The sequence below is a fragment of the Chelonoidis abingdonii genome, chromosome 7 (genome assembly GCF_003597395.2).
Source record: "Chelonoidis abingdonii isolate Lonesome George chromosome 7, CheloAbing_2.0, whole genome shotgun sequence".
In the NCBI taxonomy this organism is placed as follows: Eukaryota; Metazoa; Chordata; order Testudines; family Testudinidae; genus Chelonoidis; species Chelonoidis abingdonii.
This window is the reverse complement of record NC_133775.1, coordinates 33973548-33990222: the sequence shown is the minus strand read 5'-3', so window position 1 is coordinate 33990222 and position 16675 is coordinate 33973548. Positions and strand designations below refer to the sequence as shown.

The window sequence follows — 16675 nt, the reverse complement described above, 5'->3', positions numbered from 1 at the left end:
AAATAAGTAAAATAGATGCTCTCAGAGAATTCAAATGGTCAGATTCTGATGTCTGAAAATTTATAAAAGCAGTTCCCAAAGCCTGTAGAAAACATCTTGCCTGTGCTACAGCTCAGGGGTGGAGTGGAGGCTTGCAAAAAAACCAACCAACCAAACAAAAACACCATGGAGAAGAGTTTACTTTTACAACAACAATCAACAAAGCAAAACAGCATCAGAAAGCCACTTTTTGCAATGATTTGTTGCAAAAATGTCCTGGCCAAAAACCATGGTTTTTATGGAACTGCCAAAGAGGTGGGCTTTACAGGCACTGTTTAGCTGGTGAATGCATTCACTACAAGTGGCAGCCCTCCCTCTGGCTTTTAAAGCCTAGGAACACCTTTGGTAGGAAAATGAAACATCTTAGTGCAGAAATTAGAATTAAATTGCCATAGAAAATTTATACTTAGTTGTTTTTTTTTTGATGTTCTGCCAGAAATCATCATGTGTAATTGTTTATAACTGTTTATGAAGAACCTGATGCTACAGCTCTTACTTTGAAGGGTACACACTTAAGACATCCTAGTGAGTAAGGGATATGGGCCCGGAAAGCACTTATACAAATGAGCAACTTTACTCACTTGAGCAGCCCCAGTGACTTTAAAGGAATCACTCATGTCAGTAAAGTTAGTAAAATGGAGGCGGGGGGGGGAGAGTGGAACAAGTTAAAAAAAATAAAAAACTGTATTATGTCTGTTGGCTTGAGATTTTAGAAGAAAAAAAACTTATTGCAGTGAAAAAATAAATTAATTCCAGGATAAAGCTTAGTAATTAAAAGTCACTTATGCATTTCTGAAGGGCGAGGAGGGAAGCTGTATAGTCATTATTTCTGCCAAAAGTTGGTTTACGCTCTTTACTTGACAAAAAAATATGGCTCAAATATTTTGGGTCTCTGCCACCAAACCACAGGCAGTTGTATGGTTTGCACTACATTTTGGATGACTGACAAAACTCACTGAAAAACAAGTGCTATTTGTTTTCCTGTGCCTAGTATTTAACGGGAAATCAGGAGGCTAAATTTCCAATCACTTGTGAAACAGCTGCAGATGTAAGCAAAGCACTCAGCTAGAAGAAGAGTGAGATAAGATAGGAAATGCCATAACTAGTGATAAATGTGTATAAATAGTGACCTTCCATGATTGCAAGAAAATGCAGCTGATTTTCAGTGTCAGGAAACTGTGCTTAGAATAATTTAAAAGGACATTTACAATTAATATGCATTGTTTCTCCACTGAGAAGCCTGAAAATAATTCCCCATCCTTCCAGTGTTTTGCCCTTTTCTACTTGGCAGATGTCTCCCACACAAATGTTTTGAAATAACTTCAGCATAATACACTGGGTTAATTAAAACCAGTGTTCAGTTTACAGTAACTGCTGTAGGGCTGTAGCATGCCAGAAAATTGCTCTGTGAACTTTTGTCACACAGACAATTTCAGAATACTACAAAATATTGTTTTTATAGGAGCTACAAAAGTGGGGTCTTATTCTACTTTCATGCACATCAGGTGGGAGCTCAGGCTACTCATGCTGTTGCTTTTTTAAAGTTATTTGCAATAGATGAAGGATTTATGGGGGTAGAGGTGATGGAAAATGATAGGTTAAATATATATTTAGAATCAAATGGACTATCCAAATCAGATCAAATTTTACAGTACAATAAATCAGATTTAAGCCTAAAACTCCACTAGTATTTCTTTAAATAACTGGATTTTTCATTTTAAAATTGTATCACAGAGGAATCAGAGAAAGGAGAGGAAGCAGTTCGACTAAGCTATACAAACTGCTGCACAATTATGTAGCATGACAAACATATCTATATATTGCAGTACCAGTGACATCCCAAAATTATTTTTCTGAACTTTATAATATGCAAACACCTTTCAGCTATATTATGTATCACTTTGTCTGGATTTGAGCCAGGAAGGAATATTTGGAAAAGCCTCTCTGTGCTGCCACATAATTCTTCAGCGTGAGTATAACAAGGTTTTACCCGATCTAGCATCCTGCCTCAGTTTTCCTTCCAGGACTCTGCATCCAGCTGCTTTTGAGTCAGGTTACACTCCTTGGGATCAGTTTATTAAAACAATATAGTCAAATGTCAACTTAAATCAAAACATGGCTTTCTCCCACTCCAGTTACTTCAGCTTCTTGCTGGGCTCAACAGTTCTTTCCAAAATCTAGGTGCTGCTGCCTGATATTTCTTCATGCCTCTTAGGCTATAGCTCCTACCTTATACTATAGCCAGGCCTTTTCATATGGCTGTTGTGAAGAGCCCCTGCCCGTATCCGTACTTCCCCTGTATCCCCTCAAGTCTCTGCCCTGCCTATGACTGGTCAAACAGGCTCACTCTTATAGGAAGTCCCACTCCTCAGCTATTCCAGGTGACAGGAAGCCTGACTCTTAGGACTGCCATTCCGTATACACACCTTTGGCCTGACACTAAGCCAAGACGTGAAGGTAAAGAGGAGCAGCCATATTGGTATTGGAGAGTGAAATGTGTTCCCAGATGGCAGTTTCACCCACCACCTTCTTCCAGTGAGAAATTAGAAGGGGTGGAGCTGGCATCCAGAGTTATCCTCCTCCCTTGTATCATCATGGCTCCTCCCCCTCTTCTCTTGCTTCACCGGCTAGGTTTACTATGCCACAGGAAACTGATGCTGTAGCCCATTGAAGTTTGCAGAAGTGGAGAGAAGGCTCCTGCATCCCACTAACTGAGCCTAGTGATTAATGCAGAAATAATCAGTCACTACAGGGTGTGTTAGTCATTGATTCCAGTGGAAACCAGGCAGCTGTAATTACTTACATGTCTGTATCTTAATTCTCTCTTTCTTTTCTTCCTACTAAATAGAAACGAATTCCTAGAAGAATTCAAATAGACTCTGTCAGAAGCCTTCAACTGGCTTATTTAGTTTGTTGATCTTTATATGCATTCACTTGTGTAATTTAAACATGATATCAGTTTAGAATATTGTTACCCATTCAGATAAATTAATGTGACATGCATGGCTAGCTACATATGATTAATATAGATAATCTCCCACTAAGATAACTAACCTGTGGGGGCAGAAGAAACCATCTTGAATGTGTAAACTGTTCCCATTCACCAATGGAATATTTATGAAATTGTTTAAAATGGGGTATTCAAGTTAATGTTGCCCCAGAGGCACTATTACTTGCATAATAAGCACTCTCTCGTAAGATAAGTCAAGCACAAAAGGACCTTGGCAGCATTACAAGGACACATTTTCTATAAGGCTGCATAGCTCTCTTAAGAGACATATACAGGATCTTCTTTAGGATCAAGGACATATGTTTTTTTGTCTCTGAACAATGAAAGGAAATCCCTGTTGCAGTGTGAGTTCCCCTCTGTGACCAATATGCTGCTGCTGGATAGGAGTGTGCAGTAAGACAATATCTTTTCCTAAATAGTTTTTGTTTTCTGTAGAAATTCTCTCCAAGCCCCAAGAATTAATTTTTTGGGGGGAGGAGGGGAATATTGCATGGAGAAAGGGATATAGCTGCCCTTCTCATTTACTTGAAATGCAGAATAGCCTTTAGAAACACTTCCTTTTCTGTGATTAATAACCTTCCTCATCAGTATCTTTTGGGCCTGCTCACTGTTTTTCCAGACTTAGTGTGTCAAGTTTGAGAAATTTCCCTTCACTCCATCACCTGAGAATGTTCAGTGCTTTCAACGGGAGAAGAAATGGTGGCAGCAGGACTGAGGGCATTAGAAATCACCATATCAAAAGCAGCAGCAAGAGAGAGTGTGCGGGAATACTTTTTCCACCGTATGACTATGAAGTTGGCAAGTAAAGAAGGAGATGGAGTGAGAAGACAATAGCATGCCTGGCACGGTGTGTTACTAGCCAACCAATTGAGCTGTGTAGCGCTCAGATAAATGCTATAAATATCTTTAATTAAATGAGGTACTTTTAATTTCAGTGCACCTGCATGTCCTCCGTGCTTTAAGGAGTAAGGCTGCTTTCAGAGAGATTGGTTCTATAGGGTAAGTAGTTAATGTACAAAGGCAGGTGTTGAAACAAAGTGATGGTTGCTTTTTTTTCCCTTTCTTTCTTTTGGAAGAGTTTGTTGAACCCAGTCCAAAAAAAATAATGTGGTTGGCTCACTTAACCTGGCCTTAAATTCTTGTAGTAAAAATCCCAGCACTGGCAGACAAAGCGGAGTTCTGCTTTTCATTTTGAAATCTGGTAGTGGGACCAAAATTTCATATGCAAACTTTTGTGCATGATTTTTAAAAAAGTAAGTGAAGAGTATTTAATTTAATGTGTATTTAAAGATGTTTGATTAGCTATCTAACATCTCCACTCTATAATATACCCTTACGTTTGCTAGTTGTTTTGCCTTCTGTCCTTCAGTTTGTTCCTACTAAAAGGCAAGATCTTTAGATCTTATTGTCAGCGTCATTCCCACAGGAAGACATTTGTCATGCCAAAGAATGTTTAGAGTGTTTTCAAGTTTCAATTAGCAACAAATAGAAAATCAAATGAATTCTGAAGAGGAAACCTATGCAGTTAGACATGGTGGGATCAGCTGAAACATAAGTGGAAACTAGAATGAAAAATGCATTGCTATAAACTACCATATATTAATATATTTTTCAGCTCAGTGTTCAAAAGTATCCTTTTTTTCCTCTGCATAGAAAGTTCTCAGTCAATGTGTCTTTAAAATGAACCTGATAAGTAAATGTCAGAACAACATGCCTACACTAAAATTTTATTTGAAATGATGTAATAACTTGCGGTCATTAATAGTAAATATAATTACTGGCATTTAGATAACCATTTCCATCCAAAGATCCCAACATTTTTCTATTGTCTGATGAATAATATTTAGTGACACTCTGGTCATTAAAGCTCATAGGCCTGATATTCATTTATAGTAAGGCACCTTCACACTGCATTTTAAAATGGTTTAAATGACAATCAGGACCCACATTTCTTCGGTACTGTGTAGCATAACTGTGGTAATTCAAGGTTTATCTTATTGCTTATAGTGGTAAGTGCAGTGGTATATTGGTATCCATTGACTTCTAGTGTACTGTCATAGCTGATCAAGGCCCTGATCCTGCAAACATATATTTGCTTAACTATATGCACAAGAATTGTTCCATGGGACTAACTCACATATGTAAAGGTTGGAACATGCATAAACATTTGTAGGGCTTAATTAATTACATTTTAGGGAATGTCTATGCTGCAGTGAACACACAGTGGCCCAGCAGGCATGTATTTGGATTGTTAGTCCACACTAAACCTGTGCCACCATGTCATCACTACTATTGTTACTGGTGCTAGGTAGATTAAAACTTGTAAGGCACCTTGTATTACACCTTAATATGCAATGAGAACGTACATTAGAGATGCGTTGGGTCAAATTAATCTATAGTGTAGCTGCATCACGGTCACTGGAATTTCTCCAGAAATAGGTTCGGCCCCAATTTAAGGTGGATTTCAAAATCTGCATTATAAAATAATTCTTTTAACAAATTGTACCTTTCTATTTAGGATATGTCTACTTGTTGCTACCTTTTCCCAAAACCATAGAATGGGGGTTATCCTACTGTAGACAGACTGTAATGGGGACATACAGGTGCTCAACATCTCTGAAAATCAAGCCATAATTGTCAAACACATTTTAGACAGAGTGTTTTGGTCCCTCGCTGTTTTTTCCTATGGTATGCGGAGTTTACTTTGTTGCTTCAGAAATGTGCTAAACTCGAGTATCTTATGTTGTGCTGAATATAATCTTTTTATGAAAATATTTTATGATAATCATATGAACAGCAACAAATAAAGATCATCTAGAGTTGAAACAGATGTTAGTCTAAACTCTAAAACTATTCTGGCAAAGGGATAAAGGATTCCTAAGCTGTTTTCTATGACAGGTCTAGTCAAAATGAACTTTCAAGTACAAGGGTCTTCTCTCTTCAAAAAAGAGAAGTTTATGTGAGCTGTGCGGTGTGTCCTCGCAAAAAATGATTGATAATACTAACAAATATCAGTGGATGTAGGAAAGAACTTTAGAAGAGTTTAACATGCTGGAACATACAAGCTGTTTCTCAGCTTTGATGAGCATTTGTATTTTCTAAGCAGGTTGGTTTATAATGTCCCAAACTAGTACTTCTAACAATAGCTCCAGTAAAGTTAATAACGAGTTGCTGTTGGTTTGCAGTGATGGATGCTTAATGTTGTAAAAAATAACCAACTTTAGTTTATTCCCTTGAATGAACTCATTGTTGATGTATTTTGCTGTTTATAAAGCTAGACAGATGTAAATGGCTATTATTCTGGAGAAGCCTGTGCATAAATAATGCGCAGGATAAACTAGAGATTATGATGTTTATTCATTGCTCTGATTATAATACTTGAAGTCTCATTAGACTTGCAATTCAAAACCAGATTAAGTGTACATTCCATCAAAAGAAGAGTGCAGGATGAATTCCAATAAAAAGATGTTCATGTTTCAGCAATATGAATGATCAAATATCTGTTCTCTTGGGGTAAGAGTGTGACCTGTTTTGCTTGCTTGTGTAAGCCAGGAAAGTGCATGATACACCCCCTTTCTCCCTTGCACTAGTACATCATACTGCCACTTCCAGCTTTGCACAGCTGCAACATTACCCCTCCCCCAATCATGGATGGTGGATGGGCAGGAGACGGAGTCAAGACTCTACACCTCCTATCCCCACCAACACTTTCTGCAGCACCAGAGTGTGCGATGGACTGTGGTTAGACCTGTTGCAATTTACTCCTTCTTCAAAGCAGTGAGGAGACTTCTGGAGACACCATCTCCCTCCCAGGCTGGGGCTTGATCATACTGCCACCATCTAAATCTTGTTTAAATGTAATTGCAGCTCAGTTTTATGCATAGCCATACATCCAGTGTTATCATAAGACACATCTAGGTCTTCTGGGATTAAGTCAGCAAAGTGTTTTCTAATTCATTCAGAACAGATTATTTGGACCAGTGGCCTGCTAATTTAATTATCTAGGGTATATACAGGACTTGAGTAGTAATATCCTTGCAAACATTTTTCATACTGCTATGGAAAATATACAGTCTGAAGAAATCTTAAATCTCTCTCTCTCTCTCCCCTTATCATTGCTTTACTCTGCCCAGGCATCAGAGAGTTTCCTGCTTTCCCACAGAAGGAAATTTCCTAAGCTGTAATCCTTTTTGAACTGAGATATCACAACATGAAAGAAAAGTTATCTATCTTCCTGTATTCCCTCCCTCCCCCGTGTTCTCATTAGACTTGACTGGATAGACTGCTGAAACCAGGACTTGAAGGACCAATGTTGCTAGACCACGTGGAGCAAATATCAGGCCCCAATCATCAGTCACATTGAACAAGCATAAAATATAGTCTAGGATAGATGACTTTTAGCTGCCTTTGAGCTCCTCGAATCCTGATCCAGCTATGTGCTGATCCAGTCCAAAGATGTATGTTAGAACCACTTACAGATGCTCTAAATGACACTAGCTGCCAGTGGCCAGCCCCAAAGGATTGATATGACAGCCAGGAATTGCCAGAGTGCAGGGAAGTGTCCCATATACCAGCTTCAGGGAGGAGGATGTCATAGGAGTTGCAGTGTCAGTTCTGTGCCACCAGACGACCCCCCTAGACTGGGATGATCTCCCTTGGGCTAGTGATGCTGGATTTAGGGCTGCTTTTCTCCACCAGTATGACAGAAAGCAGCACAATGCAGGTGAGAATCTGGCCCTCTGATCTCACCTGATCCAGATTGACTCCATTGTTACTCCACCAAAATCCTTGGGGTTGCTTGGCCTTACATGACACAACTAAGAATTATTTGGCTCTCATTCTTCATTTCACTCTGTTCTGTTTCTGCAGCCAACATATTTGAATATCTCAAGGCTTTTGCACATATCATCATTATAGTGACATGCACTATTCCTCAGTTTTCATTATTTTTAAAGTGGGTATGAGTGAGGTGTTAGGTTGCCCATCAGGGCTTCAGATAGTGTAGTGTATTTGTAAGCTCTTTTCTAAAGGTGTATGATTCCTCTTACATTTTGGACCAGACATTTCGAGCCTCCAGACACATGCTTCTGTCAAGAAAGCAACAAAATGAGTTTTTCTTTAATAAAATAAGGTATTCTCATCTGGTGAGGCTTTCAGTCATTATCTTCGGCTAACCTGGACAAGCATGACCTTGTGTTCTTTCTGATCATGTGATATTTAAAATGGTTACATGTTGTCGAAATAGTTTTTAAAAATTGTCTGTTAAGCGAATTTTAAAACGTGCAAAGTTTTAAGGTAAGAGCAGTGGTGGCAAATGCTACTTCATCACTTGCAATGAATAGATTTCTGTGTGACAGATTAAATGGCTTTTTTTAAAAAAAATTATACTTCTGTACTGTAAATGTCATATTAAAAATACGTTTTTGTTCCCATCAGGTATCTCCAGGTTCCATTGTTCAATTTGAGAAGGGAAATTTCTCCTTGGCAACACAAACTGAGGAAAAGCCTTTCCCTCAGGGAAATGAACATCTGTTACAGTGGGCCCAAAAGGAATATCGAGCAGTCACGTCTTTCACTGAACTCAAAATATCGAGAAACATTTACATCAAAGTGGGAGAAGGTAAGGATTTTTTTTTTAACAGAACAGGGAAGGCATTATAGCAGGATGGTGAGAATGAGGCGCATTATAGTTTGTATTTTACACTCTGTGTCTTAATAAGTAAATATAATGCTCAATATTTTAGAATGGAGACATGGTTAAGGGACATGTGGTGGGAGGAGAACAACAAATCTGAATGTCAGGCCATGGAGTTAGGTTCCTGTGCAGGGATTCTGATGCCTTATTTTAGGCAGCCAAGTTTGGAAATTTTGCCCAGAATTATTAGAGGAGTCAAATATTTAAGAAGTTGCATTTTCTAAAAGGATAAATGAATCGTGCTGACTAATCAGGTAGCCTGTACTCTTCATTTAAAGGTTTGAGCCTCAGAAACTGAGGCTGAGTGGGATTTATTTTTGCTAGCCAGAAAGTCACTGAGTTTTTTCTCTGTTTATTGCTTTTATCCAAGAAATGAACAGGGACTAGAGTGCTTTGCACAAAGAATTGTTCTCTTCTACCTTTTTGAAAGATAAGTAGCCCCCGACTTGGACATGTGTACTTTGTAGCCTCAAGGATTCAGCCTGAATTAGTTAGTGAATGACTCTTGACTTTTTCTGATGCCAAATATGCATGCAGAATACACTGATACCCTCCACCTATCATGCAGGCCTGTCCCTAACTTGCTGCAACTTTCTCTTTATTTAGTGTTCTGAAGGCATAATCAGAGTTGTAGATCAAAGCAATGTTGGTACCAAAACACAGTGTAGATAATATTGAGATACAGATTGAGCACAGTCCAGAGATTCAAAATGAAGGCTTCAGCACAACTGTTAGCCCAGGTATCGTAAAACTGGCACAGAATATTATCCAGCAATAAGAGGCTCCTTACATTACTATGACTGGCAACAGTTGAAATCAGTGGGAAAGTTTAGCAAACTTCAGCAAGTATTAGAAATATAACATTTACCAGAATCAGTGGGCTGCCTAATTCAGCAGTGCTCCTGCAGTAATGCTGGAGAAGACGAAACTGCTGCATAATTCACCTAGCCAATTACACAAGACTATGTAAAGAAAACATGCTTTCCCAAGCGCCTGTATATGACCACTTCATTTCCTGAAGCATGAGTCTTGCCCCCGCAAATCAGAACATGCCTGTTGGTTTTATCCAAAACCTGCCAAATTTCTGCAGGGATTCCCCCATTTGATTTCTTTTCTACTTGGCACCAGTCTAAGACTTTAATGCCAGAAGGTCATTCAGAAATATATTTATTAGTTTATTAAACGGGACTGCCTTCATTGCTGTTCTTGGAACATATGTACGTTGGTGGTAGTTGTCCGTACGCTGTAGAGATGAACGATTAATTAGATACTTCAAAAATCTGACTGAATTTTGTAGGCTGATCTGCAAGTCTCCAATCAGATAAGCAGTTAAATATATAAGAAGCTTGCTACAGCTAAAAAAATGTTGAACACCACAATTCAACTAGGAATAACCACACGAGGTGGGGCTTGGCAAGCAACCAAGATCGACACTTTCAAGGAGTTTCTACAAACAAGTTGAACTGTAACTCCTATATGGGTTTTAGATTAAAAGGTCTTTTAACTCCTGGCAAGTTCAGACTTGAGTCCTCAGATGGGCAGAAGAGTGAAAAATCAGATTTCTTCGGATTATGTACCACAGCAGTCAAATGACAAGAAGATCCATTACACACAGTATCTCTTTGCAGTATCCCTCACTGCAAGTTTAATAAGGGAATTGCTGAGAAACAGAATACCGAATTGGACAAAATGCAGCATACACCAAATGAGAAGTTTCAGGCTTTTGAAGCAAAGGTTAGGCTACTCAGAGCCCTGCCTGCAAGCTGATGATTGGCTCCTGTAAAGTGCTAAGCACCCTCCACTTCCACTGGCTCCAGTGAGAGTCAATTGTGCTTGGCATGAATTAGGGTACCTGATTGTGTCACCTATACCTATGTTGAGTAGTACCTGATTTCAAAAGGACTTCACATAGCATGGTACTATTCAACATGAGTAAAGGAGGCAGAATCTGGTCCAGGAAGAGCTCAGCTCTTTAGAGGCTCAGGCCCTAACTGTGAATAAACTTGAATAGAAAATTCAGTTCATGGGGGAAAAAGGACTGGCACCTGAAGAAGAAAGTTCTTTCCAAGAACAAAATCACTTCTAACTTGGCTGTTGTAAGAAAACACTGGTGAAGCAAGGAATGGCTGCTGAAGGGAAGTGGAAATCTAGAAAACCAGGTCAGGGCTAGGAGCATACAAATCATGGGGATGCCAAACCTCAAGGATATAATGGAACTGGCTGATTAGAGATCAGATGGATTGGCATAATCAGAACATTAGACAGACTGCACTGAAATCCTGGGCCAAGGAAATATATGTGAAACAGTGTTACTATGTAAAATGAAGAGGGACTCAGAAAAGAACTGAAGTGGAGAACACGCTGATCACTGTTATCAGAGTTCAGATAGAGACTGGATTCTGTTTGCAGGGACCTGTGAGTGGAACTGTTCTCAATACAAGACCTCAGCCAGGCACACACAAGGAAAAATCTCTTTAATGGTATTTAAAAGGACGTTATTGATACAGATGTGATGACAGCAATTCTTTGTCCTGCAAAAGTTAGGATAACCTATTATGACAAAACATGTATGTTCTGAGACGCAGACTCTACAAAATGCTTATGGGATAAAATGTAATCAGACATTGCTGGTGCAGATGCTGAAACTTCTATGTAGGATGGGGCCCAAGTTTGGTTAGCATCAATTAAATAGCCTGTTGCATGCTATTACTGTAGATACTAATTGTTCCTCCAACCATTTACTACAGTTGATGGCTTTGTTGTTTAGTTCAGAAATCTTGTGAGTATAAGCTCCATAAATATTTGGGTGCCTGCCCTGTAGTTAATTTCTTTGTCAGTGATAGGTGTGGTGGGTATGAAGTGGTGCTATACCACATGGTTTTCAGGATTACTGCTTTATATATTTCACTGAATTAATAGTCAAGCTTTTGCTAATTAATCTACAGAAATTTGTACTGAATCATTTTAATAGTTTTGGGGTTACTGTCTGAAATCACATTCACCTTTCTTCTCCCTGGCCTGCCCCTTCCTCATCCCCACCTTTTGAGGAGCCCTCCAAACTCCTCCCCATCATTTGCACTGAAGAACTGCACCAACTCCCCTGCTGGGGAACAAAATCTGCACAGTAGTTTTAAATTTTCCTTGGTACCATTTTAAAGCTGAGACTTCTGTGCTCTCTTCAACATTCTGGAATAGCAATGTGCAAAGAAATGAGTTAAACCACCAACATGAGTGACAGAGAGATTCCTCTACTTGCTCCTGGGCTGAAATCCCAAACCTCTCCCTTATACCAGACTTAGACTTTGAAAGGCGAGTTCCAGTTGGACGGAATTTTTACAGCTGAATTCTAAACAGTGGTTTATCATGGAAAGGTGATACAAGTAATGGCTCCTAATGCTCATAAACCAGGAGCACTAAACTGTGTTCAATTTAGGGTCACATTGGCCAAGAACCCAAGGGTAACACCCAGTTCATACAGAATGTAGCAGAATGCAGCTTCCCTTATCTTTAAAATGGAAGTGCTGCCCACAGAAACTACAGATCCCAGTGTACAATATTCCACCTTAATCCAAGCAATCTGGCTGGCTCTGAAGATGAAGCATCTGCCAGCTACACTGCAGAACTCCAGTGGGTACACTTTGGCAAACTGTGTTTCAAGGCATCTGTATATTCTTACCAAATACCCTATCATGTATTCTTCCATGCATATTTTACAGCAAATTCCATAATAGTATTGTCTGGAGATTACAGGAAGGTAGAGAGGCCGTAAACCAACCACTCCATAAATCATTTTTTAAACACCAATTAAACAGATTATTAAAACCCTAAACTCCCCCTCTCAAACAACTAGAAAATTCATAAACTAGAAAGTAATGACTAAGGGCAGACAGAATGGGGTTCCTTTTATCTTCTGTTACAGTCAGTGTCTTGGAAATTAGCAGTGGCAAGAGTAAACAGTTTTTATGAGGAGGAAAAAGAAAAACTACATGTATATGTCAAATAGCCAGTGAGAGAGAGAGAGTTAAAATGAAGAGCAGAGGGAGAGTGTACTATCGAGAAGAGGCCCAGTGTGAGGCATCTCAGTACCCGTGGCAGCTGAAGAAACAGATTGATGGATGGAACATTCTAGAAATACTTAATGAAGATGCCAGGAACAGGAATCAAGCTCTTTGCGGTGGCTAATGATATAAAGCATGTGGTGATCATCCATGACCTACTGAGAGGCAATTATTTTATGGCATGAAATGTATTACAGTGCTGCTGCTGAGGGTTAAATATCTATTTATTTGAGTTCAGTACGGATCATTTTCCATCCTCTGCTACATGGGAGGAGTTGGCAGAATTGCAGCTGCATTCAGGGCTCATCATCTGGCTGAGCACATAACAGATGTTAGGGGAGAGCTCTGTTGGGCAGCCTGCATAATTGTAGTCTCATATAGTTTTGACAGAAAGATTATCTAGACAAGGAAGCAAAGTGAGTATTCAAAGCAAAGCAAAGTGAGTATTCATTTTGTACAGAGGTGGGGAAAGGAGTCATCTTAGCTTGTTGCACTATGCCTAGGGATTGCAGGAGCCTCTATATGAAGTTATGTACCAAACTAGAAGTCACTTGAAGGATGATGTATCAGCCGTAACATAGAGAACCAAATGTTACAAGTGGGCTTAGCTCAGTTTCCAAATCTATTGTGCAATTTTTACTGTATCATATCCTGAGTTTTCTCATGAAAACTAAGTAGCTGTTCATTATGCTACTGATTTTGGAAGGATAATCTTGTGGTTAGAGCAAAGGGATAGGAATTTGGGATTTTATTTCTGTCATTGCCACTGACTTCTTGTATGACCTTGGACGTCACTTAAAATCTCTGTACCACAGTGTCTACAACTGTAACATGAGGATAACTGCTTCACAGCATATTGTGAAGATTAATTCTTATGTTAAAGCACTTTCACTTCCTTGGATGGAAGGTCCTACAGAAATGCAAAATATTATTATGGAAATACTGGTATTTTTAATGCAATTTTACAGGCCCTATTTAAAAATCTGGCCCCCAAAACTATTGCTTCTGTTTTACATCACAGACTCAAAGGGCCACCATCAACATGAAATGTCAGCAGTATTAAATAAAGTATAGTATAGTAGTTTCAGGTACCACATTTGCCCTTGAACCTATCTGTTGTGACTTTATAGTCAGTTTTCCCTCTTGCTGTATGAAAGGTATACAAACAAGGGAAATGGGTATATAAAGAAAACAATTAAACTGACTATATACGAAGTATGCTCAAACACACAAAGTAAGAAAACTGAAAGTAGAGAAAATATCTGATCTCTTTCACTTATATTAACCTTGGATGTTATAACTAATGACTGAAAAAAATTCAGAAGGAAGGAAGTCTAGCTTTTATGTTGAAGGTAGGGTGACCAGATAGCATATGTGAAAAATCGGGATGGCGGGTAGTGGGTAATAGGCGCCTATATAAGAAAAAGCCCTGAATATCAGGACTGCCCCTATAAAATCGGGACATCTGGTCACCCTAGTTGAAGGTATCCCTTTTAAATATTATTTGTCAATTATGTTCAGAAGAAATATTTTTTTAAACACAATGTACCAGATTAACTGTACTTTTATTCATTCTGAAGAAAGTTTACTACAACCATCATTTTTCAGCTGTCACCTTTACTACACCTGTAATTTACTATACCTGTTTTCACATGTCTGTGTCTTGTAAATGGAAACTATCAATTATAAATTATTTATAGCTTTTGCTTCAGAGATGTCCTATATTGTTAGAACAGTAATACCATTTTTTTTTCAAGATTGTTGGTGTATCATCCATACTTACTAAAGTAAGTATACTTATGTCAGGATTACAAGGAAGTGTTGCATTTAAGCGGAGTGTGTGTGTTGGGTGGGGGTATATACTTATATATCAGTGCATATGTGTATACTTTTTTTTTCCCAGATCAAGTTTTTCCTCCCACATGCAACATAGAAAAGAATTTCCTCTCTCTGAATTACCTTGCGGGATATCTACAACCAAAGACAGCGGAGGGGTGCCTTATGTCTGCCACAGACCAAGAAAGAGAGGTTCATATAATTGAATTAATCACTCCAAACTCCAATCCCTACAGGTAAAGTGTCCGCAAATTCAGTTATAAAGTAAATTTGTGAGGATTAGATAACTAAAAACCCTAGTATCTGTCAAAAATGAAATCAATGGGACTTTCTTGGTCATTATAAGAAAGAGTTGAAGAATCAGACCTATTCTGCTTTAAACTAGGTAGAAATCTGAAATATTTAGTACAAGAGGGATATTGGAGCAGGACCCTGGATTGATACCTCAAAGTGATACATTCATTTTCCTTTTTGGACTGTAAAAGTAAAGTTTAGTTCCCTTGGGCCATATCCTACCATTGTTCTACAGACAGAACTCCTATTCAAGTTGTGGGACTACTCACAGAGTAAGAGTGGCAGAGCCTGGCCTAAAGTGTTCAAGAGAAGCCAGCTGGCACAAAGAAGTGAGCATCATCTGGTAGCGAGCGCTCCCAAATTGTAATCTCGGCACTATCAATGAGTTGCCAAATCATTTAACCTCTGTGACTCAGTTTTCCTCACAGTATTGCTGTCAAGGGTATTAAGCTTAACTAAAATGCCGTGAAGATGTAGGGCAAGTTTTGGAGTGTGACTTGTGGGAGGTTTTTTGTTTTTTTTGAAAGAGTACTAACTTGTAGCCTAACTGGTCTCAGTTGAGTCAATGGTAAATCTCTGCTTGATTTCAGTGGAAGCAGAGTTAGGCCAATGTGGAGCATTTTTGAAAATCCCACCTGTAGAGTCCTCTGTAGGTGCTAAGTATTATTATTGTACATAAAATCTGTATTTCACTGTCAGCATAGCAGTGCAGCTTTTCCACAGGCACCAGTAGAAGTGTGTATTCCTCAAAGACAATGGAAAGAGACTAATGTCTGCTTACCAAGGAGACCAGGCAAATCTCTAAGAGTTATCCGATTTTGTCATAAATTCATTAAGAGCAAATCCAGCTCCTTGGCAGTGGAATTGGTACACCTCAATTATGCAAAGGAGTTCGCTTGGGAGAGGGCTACACAGGGGATGCACACACCCAGCATGATGCTGAACCCAGCTCTACAGGAGTTTCTTAAATAGCAGTGCCTGGGAGTTTGAGGGAGGGCTGGGTCATGACAGAAGCAGGGCAAGGGAAGGCCCATGGATTTGCTGCTGCATGGCATGAGTTGGGATGGTAAAGGGCTACTTCAGCCATTGTGCTGAAGCATAGCTTCTAAGGAGCAGTTCCTTTTCATCACTGCCACCACTGGCTCCTGCAGAGATGCCCAGTTACAGCTTTCTGCTTGAGTGGAGCTCTTGGTCTTGGTTTTGGCTGAAAGTGCATAATGAGAGTTTATTTTTCAGATGTTTAAACTGCAAATGTTTCTTAGTTTAAATGTACTAGTAAAATTTAGGATTAAAAAAGAAGTGTACTGTGATGGGGCAAGGCCAGATGGCTACAGTAAAGTACTGAGAAACAGGTATGTTAGCCCCAGGCTAAACAAATCCCTAGTACCCTGGTAACCAAATGGCAGTTGCTCCAGGTTAATCAAGGCACCTGGAGCCAATTAAGATCTTTCTAGAAGGCAGTAGAGATAGCTACTTTAATTAGAACACCTGCAGCCATTCAAGGCAGGCTAATCAGGGCACCTGGGTTTAAAAAGGAGCTCACTCCAGTCAGGCAGGGAGGAGCCAGAGGAGAAGGAGCGTGTGTGAGGAGTTGGGAGCAAGAAGGCAAGGAGCTGAGAGTGAGAGAGTGTACTGCTGGAGGATTGGGGAGGACAAGCGTTATCAGACACCAGGAGGAAGGTCCTGTGGTGAGGATAAAGAAGGTGTTTGGAGGAGGCCATGGGGAAGTAGCCCAGGGAGTTG

The 16675-nt window shown here is 39.4% G+C and overlaps 1 protein-coding gene across 8 annotated transcripts in view; it reads left to right on the top strand.

Moving 5' to 3' along the window:
- The window catches only part of TGFBR3 (transforming growth factor beta receptor 3), a 185598-nt gene that overhangs the window by 116822 nt on the left and 52101 nt on the right, over positions 1-16675 (top strand). For all 8 annotated transcript variants that reach the window (XM_032772983.2, XM_032772986.2, XM_032772984.2 and 5 more), the window contains exons 5-6: positions 8486-8669; positions 14706-14874. In XM_032772983.2, coding sequence (XP_032628874.1) covers positions 8486-8669; positions 14706-14874 — 353 coding nt within the window. The remainder of the gene's footprint in view (positions 1-8485; positions 8670-14705; positions 14875-16675) is intronic.